Genomic DNA, 20,251 nt, shown 5'->3' on the forward strand with positions numbered 1-20,251 from the left:
ATTGACTACCATTAGTGTCTTATTTCACTGCGTGATGTAATATAACTCACTGCACCTTGTTTACTTTTGTTCTTGTTCATCTCATAACCTCTTTTCAAGACAATCCATTCCATTCTACTACTCTTCCTGGTTCTTTAATGTGACTGAATTACGGTCATCAGCAAACATCAAGATTTTAATTCTTCTCCCTCAATGTTAACTCTCTTTCCAAATTTCTCGTTTCCTTCATAGCTTGCTCAATGTACATACTGAATACAATAAGGGATAGGCTGTAAACTTGTCCGATTCCCTTTTCAACAACTGACTCCACGAACTGATTCTTGAAACAGCAATCAATGTTATGTGTGAGTTATAGATAACCTTTCACTTCCTGTATTTCATCCCTGCTACCTCCAGAATTACAAAGTATATATTTATTAAGGCAAGTCATGTGATCAGAAGTGGCTCACATGTTCCCACACTTCCCCAGAATGCCGAGATCTTCCCTGAGGTCGACTTCTGCCAGTATTTCCATTCCGAAGATTCACATAACCAATAACTAAGAGAAATAGTCTGCAAAGGACAATGAAACGTCAAAACTATACTACCGTAATAGAACACACACTAAACTGACCTATACTCACCAAACGAGCAATGAAATTTTAATTTTCAGTGAAATCTTTATATTTACAAATAAGATGAAAGGTACTGGACACTTAAGAAGCTTATACACTCCTATAACCATCCACATGAGAAAATCATCTCCAATACTGCATTATAACAACAGCCTATGTGACAATATGCTCAGCAGCAATTCATCACTAGCTGGTGACAATGTCGCTGAAACGTAACCAGTGTTGAATAAACCATTATAAAAAAGTTTTCCACTGTCAGCATGTACGCTAAAGCATATGGGTTTAGATGGGTTGGTTTGCAGTACAAAGGGACCAAAAACTACAGGGTCATCAGCCCCTTTTTCCTGACACAAACAAGGCTCAAGATAGAATACCAAAAGTGTGTTTGGGAAATTAAAAGGGGGAAAAGGAATGGGAAACCACACCTAAAAAGAAAACAAATGGAACAGACAAAAATGGGGAAAACATACACCATTAGGAAAAGTAGACGAAGGTATTAAAACCATAGAGCAGATGGTCTGGGCTGGATGATCACAAACATAAAAGAGAATGAGCCAGCCACTCTGCAACGCATTAAAATGTCCACCCCAAAAAGACAAGTCAAGATGAACACATGTAGGGAAAAGACGAATGCAAAGACAAACAAATGCAAATAAAGGGTGATAGGGTTAAAATTGCAGGACGGTGGAGACCTCTAAGTGAAGGCCAAATGCTCACCTTTAGATGGTACGATAAAAAACCCCTCACGCATAAAACGTAAAACTAAATCTGCTGTTGAGGTATTGTCGCCCAACACCGAAGGTAGGGTGCTGGGAAGGTTAAAAATCTGCCGCAGAGCAGCTAAAACTGGGCAGTTCAGCAAGATGTGGATGACAGCCCGAAGGGAGCCACATCAACACCAAGGTGGGTCCTCGCGACAGAGGAGGAAACCATGTGTTAGCCACATGTGGCCAATGCGGAGTTGGCAAAGGACAACAGATTTCCTGCGAGTGGCTTGCATGGGTGACTGCTACGCATTTGTCATCTCCTTGATAGAACAGAGTTTATTTTGTGTACTCAGGGTGCGTCATTCTGTATCCCAGATCACGAAAACTTTGCAGCGGAAGATAGCTTGCAAATCAGTCTCCAGTAGGCCCATTTCCAGATATGGTGACCTGCTTGGTCAGGCGGTCAGCAAGTTCATTGCCCGGTATCCCGACATGTGCTGGGGTCCAAATAAAGATCACTGAGTGTCCACTGGTGCAGAGGGCATAAAGAGACTCCTGGATTAACAGTACCAAAGGATGCCTACGGAAGCAATGGTCGAGAGCTTGTAGGCTGCTTAAGGAGTCACTACAAATGAGAAGGACTCACCAGAGCAGATCAAGAGTGCGACAGACGGCAACCAACTCTGCAGTGAAAATGCTGCAGCCATCCAGCAAGGAGTGTTGTTCGGCATGGTCAATATGAGCGTAAGCAAAGCCAACAACACTGTCAACCAGTGATCCATCTGTGAAAATTATTTCTCAGCCCTCAAACTCTCCAAGAAGAGAGGAAGTGCCAGCAGAGGGCCTCAGGTGGGACTGAGACTTTGGAGTGTTGCAATAGGTCCAGCCAAAGCTGTAGCTGAGGTATGGACCATGGAGGTGTACGGAAGTGGGCCTGCAACAAAAGGTGGTAAGGGGGAAGTGTCGAGTTCATGAAGAAGTGACTGGACACGGACAGCAAAGGAATTCCCAGTTCTGGGCCACCATTGCGAGAGATGAACGGCCGTGATGCGGAAGAGAAGATGGCAATTTGGATGGCGAGGAGAACTATGTATGTGGGTGGTATAATTTGTGAGCAATAGTTGCTGCCGGAGCCGCAATGGAGAAACACCAGCTTCCACAAGGCGGCTCTCGTCACAAGGCAAACTCCACAGTGGTGGATAGGGTCTAGTAGATTCAGTGCAGAGGGGGCTGCTGAACCACACACCCGACTTCCATAATCAACATGGGACTGTACAAGGGCTCGGTACTGCTGCAGAAGTGTAAAAGGATCAACACCCCAGTCGGTGTAGCTCAGGCATCACATAAGATTAAGGTACCACAGCATTTGTCCTTAAGCTGACGAAGATGGGGTAGCCAACTTAAACGGACGTCGAAGACCAGTCCCAGAAAGCAGTAAGTCTCCACTACATCAAGTAGTCAGTTATCGAGGTAAAGTTCTCGATGGGTGTGAACAGTACGACGACGACAGAAGTGCATCATGCAAGTTTTGGCAGCCAAAAACTGAAAGCCGTGAGTGAGGGCCCACGACTGTAGTGGTGTTCAGCCTCAAAATTACAAGAGCACCAGAATTAAATACAAACATCGTCACCATATAGGACGGGAGAGACTGACGATCCTACTGCTAATGTGAGACCATTGACGGCAAAAAAGAGTGGGTCACTCAGGACAGAGCCAGCGGGACCCGATTCTCTTGTACATGGGGTGCACTAAGGGAAGCACCGACGCGAACTCTGAAAGTGCCGTGTGACAAAAAGTTCTGTATAAAAATCTGGAGTGGGCCCTGTAGACCCCACTCATGCAGAGTAGCGATGATGTGGTGTCGCCAAGTGGTATTGTATGCCTTCGCGAGATTGAAAAAAATGGTAATAAGGTGTCACCTGGAAAAGGCTGATCGAATGGCAGACTCCAGGTACACCTAGTTGTCAATGTGGAGCGTCCTTGGTGAAACCCGCCCTGGGACGGAACCAGAAGGTCCTGAGACTCAAGGAGCCAACACAACCGCTGGCTCACCACATGTTCAAACAGATAGCACAGAATGTTGGTGAGGCTGATGGGACGATAGCTGTCAACACTTAGTGAATTCTTCCCGGGCTTTAGCACTGGAACGACAAACTTTACCGCCATTGTGATGGGAATTTGCCACCACTTCAAATGCGGTTGAAGACCGCAAGAAAGTGGCATTGGGAATCTGCTGACAGATGTTTCAGCATTTGCAAATGGATGCGACCTGGGCCAGTGGATGTGCCAGGAGAGTCAGCAAGGGCACTGAGAAATTCCAACTCACTGAAGGGAGCATTGTAAGGCTCAGGGTGGCGTGGAGCAAAAAGAGAGGTGTTGTCGCTCCGTCCTCTATTTGAGGAGACGAAATGTGAGCTTGGTCCAAACCTGGGATGGGGAGGTTCATGTTCCAACGGTGGAGATATAGCATTCCCAACAGATCACTTCATCAATGGTGGCATGCAACAGATACTCAATGTTGGTAGCGGATGTGAAAGTGTTCCAGTCAGCCTTAGGAAGAACTCACCTGGGCAAGTGTTGAGATGAGGGACCCTGCAGTAGGGACAGAAAGAGTGGAAAGTGGTCACTACCACACAAATCGTCGTGCTCTTCAGTGGATAGACGGGAGAAGGCCAGGACTGCAAACCGAGAGACCAATGGCCGAATATGTGCCATGCGCCACATTGAAATGTTTGAGGGCACCTGCATTTAGGAGCCAAAGGCCGAGGTGAGGTAGTAGGTCCTCAACATCTGTGCCACGGCCATTAACCTTGGCTCCACCTCACAAAGGGTTGTGGACGTTAAAATCACCCAGAAGGAGAAGAGGTGGGGGGAGTTACAAAATGAGTGCAGCCACAACATGGGTTGGTGCTTCACCACCTGCAGGGAGGTAGATGTTACAGACGGTAATTTCTTGTGTTGTCCTCACCCTAACTGTCACCACTTCTAAAGGTGTTTGAAGGGACACAGGTTCACTACAGACAGAGGTAAGGGTGAAAATACATACTCCACTTGACAGTCTGTCACAGGCAGGACGGTTTTTGTGGTGCCTCCGTTAGTCACAAAGGGCAGTTGTCCACATTGCAAGAAACCAGGTCTCTTGAAGGACAATGCAAAAAGCAGGTGTGCTGCTTAAGAACTGACGTAACTCAGCAGGTGGGAGAAAAAATTGCCGCAGTTCCACTGGAGAATGACGCTTTCTGTCATCTGGGGTGGCATGGAGTGATCAAGGAGGCAAATTAGTCCTCTACCATTCTAAATTGGCACATAGCTCGTCATCGGATTGTAACGGGAGGTCACGATGAAAAATAATTCCCTAGACCATATTGAGGCTTTTGTGGGGAGTAACCAGAACAGGAATTCACCCGCCTTGTCACAGACGAGTAACACCCATGACTGGGTTGGGGATGCCATCTGAATCAAAACTGACCCATTGCACATTTTGGACAGTGCTGTCCATTCCTCAAACTTATCCTCCAGGCACTCAACAAAAAACAGATTCTTCGTTTCAGACTTGAGTACCCATCAATTCTGCTCCAAACTCAGTAATTTGGCAAATATGGATCCTGTCACTCTGAAGCCCAACAGTCCTCCCAAGAGGAGTGGAGGGGAACCATTTAGGGTCATACCTGTCAGCATTGAAATCAACCTTTCCTTTCTTAGAGACTGCTGGGGCCATTCGGTCACCACCAAAAGATGATTTAGTCCGCTTCACTGCGGGTCATCCCGCCTGATGCCACCCACTTCGATTAAAGGCTCTCCCCACGGGCACCACCCAGCCACAGCAAAGGCCACCTGGCATGATGGCCGTTCCTGGGAGTCTGGATGCCCCACAAAGAAGGGCATCTATTCCTTGGCATACGTGGGGAGTTTACAGTTCAGGCATCAGCAGTGCAATCCCTGTGTTGTCCGGGGGCTACCACCAAATGGGAACATGACGGCCCTACCACAATGGACTGGCTACCGTGCTGGGTATTGGGCGCAGACAAATCCAATATTGTCATGGAAGCGAAAGAGGACAGAAGACAACGGAAGAAGATGACATACCCCAGAAAGTGCCCTCGCCCAAATAGTTGAATTGCAGGTAGTGATGCAAAGCCATGATGACAAGAGATTTAGGAGATTGAATCTAAGGGCACTATGGGCAACTCGTGCACCAGGTAAGACATCCTTCCCCAAATCGCCCGCAATTCTGTAAAATTTGGAAAGTGGCAGATCAAACCATGAAATGGGATCTGAACTTATAGGGGACTCCTTTTAATCGCCTCTTACGACACACAGGAATACCTCGTACCTATTCTAACACCCAGACCTGCATGAGGCATGGGTTTAGACCCAAAGTGTGCAGGAGATGAAAGACTAAGCCTTATAAAACAACACCATAGGAAAAAAAAATTTCACTATGAAATATAGAAAAAACAAAAATAGTGCCATTCATTCCAAGCGGTTAATTTTGCAAAAAGTTTCTGCATGACCATCACGTATTTCACTGAACTTCTGTGTGAGCCTTAGTACATGCTCCCAATGAACATTGGTAAGTTTTATTTACACCAATATAATATTCTAGATATACAGTCATTAGTTTGACCCCATAGTGCAAATGTCAGAAGTGCACCCGCAAGTTTTTATAAACAGACTTAAGAGTATCTCTGGTAATTTTTTTTTTTAAAGCAATTTTTGTGAGTTCACTTAAATGAAAGATGATTCATTGAGCAATTTTCATATGGATAATTTGATGCAAAGTTGGGCATAAAAATAGACACTTGGAAAAAAAAGCGAAGTTTAGCTTTTCATATCTCTGGAAGTAACTGTAGGAAACTTTGCTCATAGTAAGTTACCAATACAAGGTTTTAGAATATAAAATTTCGTTTTCCAACTGCTTCCCAATAGTTTACAAATTGTTTGCAAAGTTTTCACTTTCTGTAAAAACACCAAAAAAGCCTATATTCAGCTCACTTTTACAGAAAAAAATCTGCAAACTAGACCCTCCAACTTTCCAAGAAGTAGAAGAAATTCTTAAAGAACAAAAAAATAAGGCATGTGGAGAAGATCAGGTTTTTGTTGAAATGTGGAAATATGCAAGTGACACAGTCAAGAGCACCTTACACATGGCTCTAACAAAAATTTGGGTAACAGAACAATTTCTCAAACATTGGACCACAGCTATCATTCACCCACTACACAAAAAGGGAGATAAGAGCAACCCAGACAACTACAGAGGAATCTCTCTCCTAGATTGCACATATAAAATTCTATCCAAGATCCTATATGAAAGAATCAAGGAGCAATTAGAACAGGAGTTAGGGGAATATCAAGGAGGTTTCAGACCATGGAGAAGCTGTGCAGAGCAGATAATTAGTTTAAAATTGATTATGGCATACTACAAGAAACGGAACAAACCTCTGGCAACAACATTTGTAGATTTTAAGAAGGCATATGACTGTCTCCACAGACCTTCAGTATTAAAAATTTTAAGAAATCTAGGACTCCATCCAAAACTAATTAAAATAATACAACTCACTCTAACCAACACCAAATCAAAAGTGAAGTTTAGAGGAGAAATTTCGGAACCATTCCTCATAAAAACAGGCTAAAGACGAGGTGACTGCCTATCACCATTACTTTTCAACTGTGCACTGGAATACATAATGAGAGAATGGTACAAGGACAATCCAAAGCGGATAAGAATTGGAAGTGCAAAAGATGATATTAGCTTAAACTGCTTGGGACTCGCTGATGATCTTGCTCTTCTAGCCAACACCGTTCAAGAAGCCACGCAACAAGTGAAATCACTACAAGAAATAGCAGAGAAAGTAGGCCTTAGAATATCATTTGAAAAAACGGAGATTATGCTAACTGATCCACCACTTGCAAACAAAATTACAATAGGAGAACAGGAAATCAAAATTGTTGATAAATTTAAATATTTAGGTGAAATAATAACATACAATCTAAATGAGAAGCCATCATGGCAAAATAGAATAAAAAACTGAACAATGCAAATTACATTACCAAAACTACATACAACAAAAAAGCCTATCTATAGATGCAAAATTAAAACACTATAAAACAGTTACACAACCAGAAATAACGTATGCAGCTGAAACTATCTACAAAACAACTAATACAGCAGAAATTGACAGAATACTAAAAATAGAAAGAAGAATAATTAGGACATGTATAAATAAACAGTATAAAATAAATGGACACTGGAGAATAGCATCAAATGAAACAGTATATAAGAAAATAGAACCAGTCATGAGCACAATCAGGAAGAAACGCATCTCATTCTTTGGACATCTGATGAGAACTCCAGAAAACAGAATTAGTAAAAAAATAATACAAAAATTGTGGAACATCAAGAGCGACATTAAATGGATCACAGAAATTAAGGAAGATATAAAAGAACTTCAAATTACAGTAGATGACCTAAAAAACAAGACAGAGAAAAGCAGAATACTGCAAGACCCACAAACCAGACTACAAATGAAAATCAATAAAAGGAGTACAGGAAGAGTTGTCTCAGATGAAGAAAGAAAGAAAATATCTGAAAGAATGAAGAAACATTGGGCAGACAGAAGAGCAAAACACCTTTCATATAAGAATAGCCCCTAATAATTATATTACCTAAATATATTAAGTTATTGTTGAACCAAATTGTATCCATGTGTAACAACTTGTTTAGAACTTTGTATTTTTGACTACAGTGGTCCAATGAAGGCCATAAAATAAATAAATAAATAAATAAATAATAAAAATATAAATAATAATAATAATAAGGCATTTTTATTACAAAAAGACTACATTCCAATCCACTTGAAAAACTAGATTTGGTTTCACAATGCAAACATATAAAGCTCTAAAAAGCAACAATGTGAAAGTGCATTTAACCAAGCAAAACATTTTGCAGATGAACATGTGGATGGGGTTTCCGACATTTAAGATACTGAACGTTTAAAGTGCTCATTCGCATGGTCATGTTACATTTTTAGAAGTGTTTAAAGTTGCTTTGTTTTACTCACACATTTTCACAATATTGCAACTTTAATCAAAGTACATACAAAATAATTTCACTTATCAGCAGCAGCATGGTTACATACAGACCATTTCATCAAATCATCATAAAAATACCTACATTCATGCAGAATACAATCAACAATGTTATACGTCTTGCATTTTGTTTCTGTTACTAGTCACTCGTTCACTGAAAGGCTTTTCAAAATTAAAAACCAAAGACATTTCTGGAAACAGAAGATTCCTGGTACTTTCACTGCGTTCCAACTCAATACTTGTCACCATTTTACATCTCGCAACACTGTTGCACTACAAAATGTGAAACGTAACATGTCCTGCATAAGGTGTTTGACAGGTGGCATGCAAACATAATCATCATTGAAAAGGCGTTATTCCTTTGGTAAAGCCTTTAAAAACTGACATCACTGTTAAGTCACAAAAAAACATTTACAAGATGTATCATATATATAGAATATGGTACCACTCTCCACTCATTTTGCCAAAATTTGGTAAAGGCCCTTTAAAACTGAATGTATCAATTGTTTAGTACTCTGCAAAAGTTAATTGGGTTGGGTTGTTTGGGGGAAGAGACCAAACAGCGAGGTCATCGGTCTCATCGGATTAGGGAAAGATGGGGAAGGAAATCGGCCGTGCCCTTTCAAATGAACCATCCCAGCATTTGCCTGGAGCGATTTAGGGAAGTCACGGAAAACCTAAATCAGGATGGCTGGATGCGGGATTGAACCGTAGTCCTCCCGAATGCGAGTCCAGTGTGCTACCACTGTGCCACCTAGCTCGGTCTGCAAAAGTTAATGTCTAAATTCCTGATGACTAGGGAGTGAAATCAGAACAATTCAATAAACTTCAAGAAAAGGGGTGTCTTTCCTCATGGCTCATCGTTAGAAATATCAGCCTTTTTTTTTGGGTGGGGGGGGGGGGGGTAACTACAAAATCAATGTGGTATTAAACTTCTTCCAAGTTTAACTGTGCATTACCAAAGAATTGGACATCATGGGGTAAAATTGTTGCATAACAGCTGCAACACACATTGTAACACTCATAAAAGTGTACCTGACTTTTATGCTAAAAAAGTAAGGTAATCAGAGAATAATGAAACAAGCCATTTGCAGGGATCAAAAGATGAAAAAATCAAACTTAAAAAAACACATTTCTATTAGATCTTTTCGTCTACTTCTTTTCCATGAGCATCTGACTGCTCTTACTCAACAGTATACTGTTTAAAAACAAGGTTGATGATCTGATCATCATCTAGTTCTTTATCGGTAACAGCAGCAACATCATCATCTGTTAGCCATTAGTCTATATCAGCATGCTGGATACCATTCTGAAGAGTTTGCGGATCAGTAATTAAAACTGCAGTGTCTGACACTTTCGAGTCTGGAAGTGGTTGCTCTTAGGTTAGGCTAGGACAAACTTCCATGATCTTTGTAGAGTGGTTTTGTTTAAGTTCTCAAGCAACTGTGTAAATTGCATCTTTTATGCGAAGGTTCTTCATTGCTTCAAAAAGACCACAACTCTACTGTTTTCTCTAACAAAGCACTGACCTATTTCCCCTGTAACATCGTTTTAACAACTTAGTACACCTTGGTCCATTAGCTGGATTACAGTCACTTTGGGCAGAAATTTAGATTTTATGTCACTGTATTGAATTTCAGAATGAGAAGGTATTGTCTAGCAACAACATTGCGCAGGGTGGTAGGTTTTTTGATTTCAAGTATTTAACTGCTGCAATAAATGCATCAAAAAACCACACTTTAAACAAATTACCAATCACCCCAAAAACTTTGTTTGAGCTTTGTAATAAACAGGAAGTGCTGAAGTGTTTGTTTTTGAAGGCTCTTGGTTTCTTAGATTTGTAGATTACATACTACAGTAACTTATGGTCCCCACTTGCATTGTTGCATCTTGCAATTGTCAGCTTGTCCTTTGCTAGTTTTATGCATTTGACTGCTTCATTCTTTGGGTAGGGGTTTTGAGGGACCAATTTATAATTTAGCACAGTCTTGTCAATGTTGTATAATCAATGAGCTACCAGTTAATTTTCTGAGAATACTTTTTCAGATTTTTAAACAAACTCCTTAACTGCATCATCATTAGAAGAGAGTTTTTCCACCTGAAACTATAGCACAACAATGATTTTCCCACCGATGAAGTGCAAACCACTGCTTGCTTGGAATCCATGTTCTTCACCATGCCCCCCCCCCCCCCCCAAGTTTTAGTGCAACTGCATAGCTTTTTCTTTCATGATAGTGCCTGAAAAATGGGGCCTTCTTACTTCTTTCCTGACAAAACCAAACCCACGGAGTATCTCCCAAGAACTCAAGTACTGATTTTTCAATGTTTTTTTTTCTAGTTTTTAAAGCATTTTACTGTCTTTAATGGTTGTCACTTCAACACCCATTTCAGAGGCTATTTTGATAACTGACTCACCTTTGTCACCTCTTTGTCAAACACTTAGTTTCTGTTTGATTATGCATACTTCACTTTAGCTTTTCTGATTTGTAGACTTTTTAATCTTTCAGAATCCCTGAACTTCTTAATCACAACTTGGAAATTAAATTGCAACGCAGATATTAAAAGGAATACAGTAACAAATTTATAAAGTACACAAATAAAGCAGCAGATTAAAGGATACAGTACAGTGAACAGACCGGCAGTACAGTAGTCGGTCATGCATGAGCAACATGACTCAAATGGACACCTGCTGTTACACGAAAAAACTCACTCGGTAACAATGGCATGCCATTCAGCTTAGAGTGCATACGGATGGTTGGACAAGGGGTTGGATGATTCAAAGAGTTGGTTAATTGAAGGTAAATCATGAAGGTTGTGCTTTCAAAGTGTTGCTATGATCCACAGTGGCAAAACCACTGTTGGTTTATTTTAAAGTGAGACAACCAGCATCCCCACCCCTCCCAATAACCATAGCAGCCACGCCCTACTGCTGTGTAACAGCAGCCACTGGCGGGTTTCTTTAACACATGTTGCCAAGCCTGATAAGGGTCTCTGTTCCAAGCATCATGATATATTTCTGTAAGTGTCAGAAGACAAAAGCTAGAGCTGGTCTCTTAAGACCCTAAGCTTGTGTTTCCTTCAAGCTACTTCAATTTTTGTACAGGTTTCTACTGTGAGTAATTTTGGCCACAAATATGACATTTGAAAACCTGCTGACATGAATTATTATTTCAGCAACTTGCAAAACACCACTGTTTTCTTTAGTTCCTATTAAAGTATGTCCATGTTTTTTAAAAAAATATCCGCCCTTTCTGTAACTTTATTTCATTCCATTTCTTCTTTGCTGATGAAACAAAATTTAATCCCATTAACGCTCTCAGTGCAGAAAAAGTTTGGAGCTTCAGGCACGATAATCCACTGCATGCATTTGTGAAAAAGAGTTGGTGACTGGAAATATCTGGGACTTCCACTGAAGGATGTTTTAGTAAGCTTTATGAATTCAGAAGGCCCAGAAATTTCATAGTATCGGGCACCAAGGACTGACGTGCTGGGTTCCAGAACAGCACATTATTGCAGTTATTCCAGCACCCTCAGCGACATTGTCTAGCCAACAGTGTAGTTTTCCTCATGACATTCTACAGAAAATTCATGAAAACTGTAAAAATAGTTGAAGTATCTGGAAGGAAGCTTAGGATCCTAAAAGAGATAACCTCTAACTTTGTCCTCTGACACTTTAAATGTTATCATGCTTGGGATCCTTTGTAAAGAGGGATACCAGTTTCCTTACTTTAAAACACAGCACATACCATAGCAATACATTAACACAACTCTCCATAAACTAAGCGAACACAAAATATGGTGTATTTCAAACTGGAATTAACTAGTATGTCAACAGCATTGTACACTAAACATACATACCCAAAACTCTCTATGATGTTAAACCTTTCCAAAACCTTTCAGGCTGACTGCTTCCCCAAAACTGACACAATGTGACAATCATGAAAACTTTAAGGCGGTATACAAAACAATTTCAGCTATTGCGCAAAAATATTACTCCCATGACGTTCTGTTCTTTGGTAAAGCTGTTAAATTTTGAAGTTTATAACCAGCCTGATAGGTAGTTACTGACAGAAAAACAGGCTGATATCTGTCACGATAAGTCGTGAGGAAAGACACCATCTTTTTGAAGTGTTATGGGGTTATGGTGACTATCCCATTTCCTGGTAATCAAGAGTTTTTGGGTATCGACTTCGCCGGAGTACTGCGAAACTGCAGAACAGCTCCTCTTTGTCGTTTTTTGGGGCCTTACACGTTCGGATTGCAAAACCAAATCTAGGTGGTTTAGAACATAGATAATTTACTATTTCGATATTGTTGAATAATAGATCAACCAATGCTTCCAGAAAATAATTCTGTAAATGTAATGATAAATTACGAAGACTATAACTTGTACATATTTGCTACCCAAATTAATTACGAACACAACGTTACCTGAATGCCATTACATTTTTCAATGGCTTTACTAAGGCACATGGCCATCAACGAAACTTCACTTACATTTTCATGGTGCCTTTCGGCCCTAAATTAGTTTTCATTACATCCTGAATCCCCTTCGCTGCGGAAATATTTACAGCCAACGCTTGGGCTGCCCTGGCAAATTCAGCTTTTGGGTTTAATAAACTTATTGCAGCCATTTCAGGAATTAACCACAATCAAAACGCCTACAACACTCACGCCGCACTGAAATATCCAGAACCCTTCTTTTGTTTACATCGATGCCTTCGATATATTTGAATCGATAGTGATAAATGGAAACCGACGACATCCATTTAAAATAGAAAGTGTCTGCTGCATTAATTTCCTTAAATTAAAGTTAAAATACAGGAACCATGGATACATCGCAGCAACAATTGTGTCAGACCGATTTCAAACGATCGCTAAACCAAAACAGTTCATAATGAGCTATACCAAATGCGTCCATGTTCACATCTAATTTGTGAATTTCGTAACTAATTAGGTTTGTTGTAAACTGTAGAGTAGAAACGTCTCTTTAATGGACATATGGACGTGCAGGAAAGAATCTTTCCTTCGCTACGTGCATTCCGACCCTGGTTACTCTATGTTTGACCATACAGAGCGCTTCAAAAATTTTAATTTCATTACATTGTGACTGCAGAGCCCCTTCACAGGTAGACTTACCATATTTTTCTGTCTCCAGCCTAGGACAAATGTGTATATTTTTTTTTATCCAACCCAGGACATATTTTTGAAATTACTTAACAGTCTTAACTGAACTTTAACACTTTGTAGGAATACGAAATGGAATGATAACATAGGCTCAGTCGTGGGTAAATCAGGTGGTAGACTTTAGCTTATTGATAGAATATTGGGGAAATGCAACTGCTCTACAAAGGAGACTTAATAGAAATCACTCGTGCGACTAGTTCTGGAGTATTGCTCGAGTCTGTAGAACCCATACTAAATAGGACTAACAGGGGGTATTAAACGTACATTGAGAAGGGTACAATCAATGGTCACAAGTTTTTTTTTACCAATGGGGAGTGTCACGGAGGTGTTGAAGAAACTGAACTGGCAGACTCTTGAAGACAGATCCAAATTAACCCGAGAAAGTTTACTAACAAAGCTTTGAGAACCAGCTTTAAATGATGGTTCTAGGAATATGCTGCAACGTCTTTGTGGCGACGTCATTTATCCACTGCGCCAAAAACAGCGGGTGAAAGCTGCAGCTGATAGATATTTATCTTTGCCATAGTCGACTTGGTTACGAGTTGTTTATTCTTGTTAGTTTTTGATCTGTGATTGGAAAATAAAATGTTTTCTCATCTCATGAAAAAGCTGTTACTTCATAAAATATAAAGGCTCCCATAGTGGTGACCCCGAAAAATCGTAGCAGAAGCATAAAGAAAATATATATACCGACGAGAATAATGAATTCAGAGACAAAAGCATGGGGCAGTGGAATCAAGATTGAAGACTACAGTCTGTTCGACCAAGGATCGCAGTCCACGCCCTTTGATTCGCCACAAAACGGAACGACAGATGTTAACGCAAAAGATGGGAGTACATACGCGCGACACGGAAATGTTAAGCTTTCCGCGTTCTCGCCGTCGCTCCCCCAGCTTTGGTTTACACAGGCTGAATGGATATTTCGGTAGCGTGGGGTGTCTAACAACATTGACAAATTTAATATAGTGATTTCACATCTAAATTTAGAAGTGATAGAGCAAGTAGAAGAAACCTTGTCGCAACAAAATTACTTTGTGCTAAAGGAAGCTCTCATACAGCATTATACGTTGTCACCAGATTTTCGACTACAAAAAATTTTCGCTTACGAAGATTTGGGCGACAAGACTCCGTCACAAGTACTCAAAGCCTTACGCACATTAGCCGGCCCGGAACTCCTACCTGAAGAGTCTTTACATCTAATATGACTTCGTAAACTTCCTGCCAACATCCATGCCGTCATTGCAGCAGAAACTGACTTACCATTGCAAGTCTTAGCAAAAATGGCAGACACCATCGCAAACACCTTAACCGAAGTTTCTGCGTGTTCCGAATTCAACTACAGCCAGGATAGAAGCCCAAGAACGTGTAGTGTGATGGAATCTGACGTCAGTGAGCCAGGAACATGCAATAATAATTCCCAACAGCAGTGCTCATCGACCGAACCCACCATACAGCAACTGGCAGCACAAGTGGCAAAACTCAACGTGCAAGTAACTTCACTCCACCAGCAGCTGCGAAGTCGCAGTTGGAAAAGACGAAGAAATGCTATACAACAGGATTTGACAGATCAATGGTGCTGGTACCACAGACGCTTCGGAAACACTGCCCGTCAATGTATTCAACCCTGCAGCTACCCAAACTTAAAAGGCGGGCGTTAAAGGGCGCTAACGTTCGTCAACAACAACATAGGCGCCCGAGTCATAGCGTGATTCAAAGAGGTAAAAACGCCACGGTATCTGCAGTCAACCAATCACACCGATTGTTCGTGTTGGACCTCTCTTCAGGTGAGAAGTTTCTGACTGACACAGGTTCAGAAGTCAGTGTGTATCCAAGAAAGAGAGGTGATATACTCACGACAACAACGCAACATGTGCTGACTGCGGCAAACAATTCCAGAATATCTACCTATGGTGAGAAACAGTTGGCATTACATCTGAATTCCAACTTCCATCCAAAATGGACTTTTGTGGTTGCTGATGTGCCGAGTCCTATAATTGGAGCGGACTTTTTATGGAACTACCGACTTACGCCCGACCTGGTTAACCGTCGTTTGGTGACAGTTCCCACAGAAGGGATATTGCCTACTGCGTCTTCCGCATTGGTTCAAGTGCAGTGCGATGTGCCCATGTCTTTCCGCACGAAGATTTCCGGCTCCTCTACCGCATCATCCGCGTCGGGATATTGTGATACGATGTCGTACCCGCAACTAAGCGGGGCGCATACGTGTGCGTCACGCAAGAAGACACCCGACAGTCGTAACGATTCGTATACTGTTGGCCAGGGCTTAACAACTGGCCGGTTTTGAGCGCGAGTACTCGCGTCTGCTCAGGCACGTGCTCGCGAGCAGGTGCAAGGTCGCAGAGTAGGGAGGGAGGGGAGGGAGGGGAAATGCGCGCGCACGTTTGAATGTGATCTCGCGTTCTTAGCAAATTTAACTAGCCATGTGAATGCTTTGAACATTTTACTACAAGGTAAAGATCTGCTAATTACTCATTTCATAGATCGAATACGAGTTTTTAAAATGAAATTGACACTTTGGGTGAGTCAGCTGGAAACAGGAAACCTAGCTCATTTTCCTAAATTATCATCCATGCAAGATGTTCACAAAGACTGTGAACGTTATTCACATAGTTTAGTTAATCAGCGCTTTCAAGATCTGACAGCACTGGACAGTGATTTTGACCTGTTCTCTCCATATTCAGCGAATATTTAAGAGATTCGTCCTGAGCTGCAGCAAGAAATTATTGACGTGCAGTGTGACAGATAATACAGAGACAAATTTCAGAACAAGAAAAACATTTTGGAATTCTACAGACACTTCCCCCAGGATAGATTTCCTCGTTTCCACAAACTGGCGGCTACAATAATATCAATGTTCGGTTCCACGTATGTTTGTGAACAACTGTTCTCTGCAATGAAATGTAACAAGGCGTGCCTGAGAAAAGCATTGTCTGATCGAAATTTAAACTGCACGCTGCGCCTAAAATGCACAAGAACAATTACTCCAAACACAGACGCAATTGTAAAGAGCAAAAAGTACAAGATAACCGAGAATCCCACACTTCAGTGACACCTTTTATTGTGTAACAGTTCACAAATTAATGCGAATGTAGAGGAATACACTAAGCTAATAACATTATGTGGCATATGTACATTCTCCTTTATTTGTTTCATTTGTCGCAGTAATAATTCGTGAGTGATATCCCTGCAGGTGGCCGCGGATTTACATTGAATGGCGGCAGCTGTTGTGTGCCCCACGTGACTTTCCCCACTCTCCACTCTGGTCCGGTAGTGGGGGTAGCGTGCTCGCACTGCTCCGTGCTCGCGCCTTGCTGCTCACAGCTTGCTCCGCGAGCACGTATGTTGTGAAGCCCTGCTGTAGGCAATATCAGAGCACTGTCGGAGGAATCACTTTTTCGTAAACTGCTTCAAGACTTTCCAGCACTTACCGAACCCGTCAACGCAACCAGGAAATGCAGACACAATACTCAACACCACATCCGCACAACACAAGGTCAACCCATTGCCTTCCGCGGCGTCTGCCCCCAGAGAAACTGCTCGCGGCGCGAGTTGAGTTCGACAGACTTCTAAAAACAGGTATTGTAAGTAGGTCTGATAGTTCATGGGCATCTCCAATTCACATGGTCCGTAAAAAAGACAATTCATGGAGAGTATGTGGAGACTACAGGGCGCTCAATGCCCGCACAATTCCCGACCGCTACCCAGTACCCAATGTGATTCATTTTAACAGTACGATTAGCAATGCCAAAATATTTAGTGTGATTGATTGCGCCAAAGCATTTTCCCAGATTCCCATGGCTCCATCTGACATTAAAAAAAACAGCAGTTATCACACCATTCGGTTTGTTTGAGTACAATTTTATGCCATTTGGCCTCAGAAACGCTGCCCAAACATGGCAAAGATTCATGCATGAGGTGCTTCGAGAATTACCATTCGTATTTTGTTATATGGACGATATTTTAGTATTCTCTGGTTCTGTATATCAGCATGTCGAACATCTGCGGCAGCTTTTCCGCCGTCTGACAGAGTATGGCATAATTATTATGCCCCTTCCCACAGCTTACAAAGGACTTCGCAGATTTTTAGGCATGCTCAACTATTACAGACGTCACTTACCTAAATTAGCTGCCGCCCAAGAGTCACTCAGAACGTTACTTGCAGGTAAAAATACAACAGGAAATCCTAAAATTCCATGGAGTTCAGATGCTGAAACAGCTTTCCATGACTTAAAGAAATGTCTTTCTCGGGCAACACTACTGGGACAGCCAAGACTGAGCGCTCCTTTAGCGCTCATGGTTGATGCAAGCCAAACAGCAGTGGGTGCAGCGCTACAGCAAGAAGTGGATGGCAGATGGCAGCCGCTCGCATTTTTCTCTAAAAACCTGACTCGACAGCTGCAAAAATGGAGTGCTATTGACCGTGAGTTGCTTGCTATTTACTTAGCCATAAAGCATTTTCGCACGTCTGTCGAAGGGAGGCACTTTGCAATTTTTACCGATCACAAGCCGTTAGTAGCTATATTTCAACGAGACACAGAGCTCAATTCACCACGTCAGTGCAGGCAAGTCGAGTACATTGCACAGTTCACAACTGACGTGCGTCACATTTCAGGAAAAGAGAACCTGGTCGCAGATTGCCTGTCTAGGAATTGTGCCAGTTTAAATTCAATTCGTTGGACCGAGTTAGCGTCTAAACAACGAGAAGATCCTTTCTTGCGCCGTCTAATAGAGGAACAGAGAACTGCGCTGCGGCTCAGACGTCTGTCTGTCCCGAATGTTCCAGACGTAATTTGGTGTGACGTAGCAAAAGGAAAGGAGCGACCTTTTCATACCAGAACAATATCGTCGGGAGATTTATAGTGCACTACATAACCTATCACATCCAGGAGTACGAGCTACAGCCAAGTTAGTTTCCTCCAAAGTAGTGTGGCCTGGAATACAAAAAGATTGTCGTGCATGGGCGCGTGCATGCCTAACATGCCAGCGTAATAAAATCAGCAGACATGTCTTTGCACCTATTGCTGACTTCCCAACGCCATCTGCAAGACTTTCACATATACACTCCTGGAAATTGAAATAAGAACACCGTGAATTCATTGTCCCAGGAAGGGGAAACTTTATTGACACATTCCTGGGGTCAGATACATCACATGATCACACTGACAGAACCACAGGCACATAGACACAGGCAACAGAGCATGCACAATGTCGGCACTAGTACAGTGTACATCCACCTTTCGCAGCAATGCAGGCTGCTTTTCTCCCATGGAGACGATCGTAGAGATGCTGGATGTAGTCCTGTGGAACGGCTTGCCATGCCATTTCCACCTGGCGCCTCAGTTGGACCAGCGTTCGTGCTGGACGTGCAGACCGCGTGAGACGACGCTTCATCCAGTCCCAAACATGCTCAATGGGGGACAGATCCGGAGATCTTGCTGGCCAGGGTAGTTGACTTACACCTTCTAGAGCACGTTGGGTGGCACGGGATACATGCGGACGTGCATTGTCCTGTTGGAACAGCAAGTTCCCTTGCCGGTCTAGGAATGGTAGAACGATGGGTTCGATGACGGTTTGGATGTACCGTGCACTATTCAGTGTCCCCTCGACGATCACCAGTGGTGTACGGCCAGTGTAGGAGATCGCTCCCCACACCATGATGCCGTGTGTTGGCCCTGTGTGCCTCGGTCGTATGCAGTCCTGATTGTGGCGCTCACCTGCACGGCGCCAAACACGCATACGACCATCATTGGCACCAAGGCAGAAGCGACTCTCATCGCCGAAGACGTCACGTCTCCATTCGTCCCTCCATTCACGCCTGTCGCGACACCACTGGAGGCGGGCTGCACGATGTTGGGGCGTGAGCGGAAGACGGCCTAACGGTGTGCGGGACTGTAGCCCAGCTTCATGGAGACGGTTGCGAATGGTCCTCGCCGATACCCCAGGAGCAACAGTGTCCCTAATTTGCTGGGAAGTGGCGGTGCGGTCCCCTACGGCACTGCGTAGGATCCTACGGTCTTGGCGTGCATCCGTGCGTCGCTGCGGTCCGGTCCCAGGTCGACGGGCACGTGCACCTTCCGCCGACCACTGGCGACAACATCGATGTACTGTGGAGACCTCACGCCCCACGTGTTGAGCAATTCGGCGGTACGTCCACCCGGCCTCCCGCATGCCCACTATACGCCCTCGCTCAAAGTCCGTCAACTGCACATACGGTTCACGTCCACGCTGTCGCGGCATGCTACCAGTGTTAAAGACTGCGATGGAGCTCCGTATGCCACGGCAAACTGGCTGACACTGCCGGCGGCGGTGCACAAATGCTGCGCAGCTAGCGCCATTCGACGGCCAACACCGCGGTTCCTGGTGTGTCCGCTGTGCCGTGCGTGTGATCATTGCTTGTACAGCCCTCTCGCAGTGTCCGGAGCAAGTATGGTGGGTCTGACACACCGGTGTCAATGTGTTCTTTTTTCCATTTCCAGGAGTGTATATGTGGACATTGTGGACCCTCTATCATGCTCTTCAGAACAACGCTATTTGCTCACAATCATTGATCGTTTTACCAGGTGGCCAGAAGTAGTTGTAATACAAGACATTTCTGCAGAGACGGTTGCAAAAGCACTGTTGCATTCATGGTTC

The 20,251-nt window shown here is 42.9% G+C and overlaps 1 protein-coding gene across 1 annotated transcript in view; it reads right to left on the bottom strand.

Annotated features, from left to right (window-relative positions):
* The window catches only part of LOC126203264 (T-complex protein 1 subunit zeta), a 73,934-nt gene extending 60,818 nt beyond the window's left edge, over positions 1–13,116 (bottom strand). Inside the window, exon 1 of the mRNA XM_049937519.1 lies at positions 12,908–13,116. Within this exon, the coding sequence (XP_049793476.1) occupies positions 12,908–13,044 (137 nt within the window). The 5' untranslated portion in view covers positions 13,045–13,116. The remainder of the gene's footprint in view (positions 1–12,907) is intronic.
* Positions 13,117–20,251: the final 7,135 nt, after the last annotated feature.

The sequence above is a fragment of the Schistocerca nitens genome, chromosome 9 (genome assembly GCF_023898315.1).
Source record: "Schistocerca nitens isolate TAMUIC-IGC-003100 chromosome 9, iqSchNite1.1, whole genome shotgun sequence".
Classification (NCBI taxonomy): domain Eukaryota; kingdom Metazoa; phylum Arthropoda; class Insecta; order Orthoptera; family Acrididae; genus Schistocerca; species Schistocerca nitens.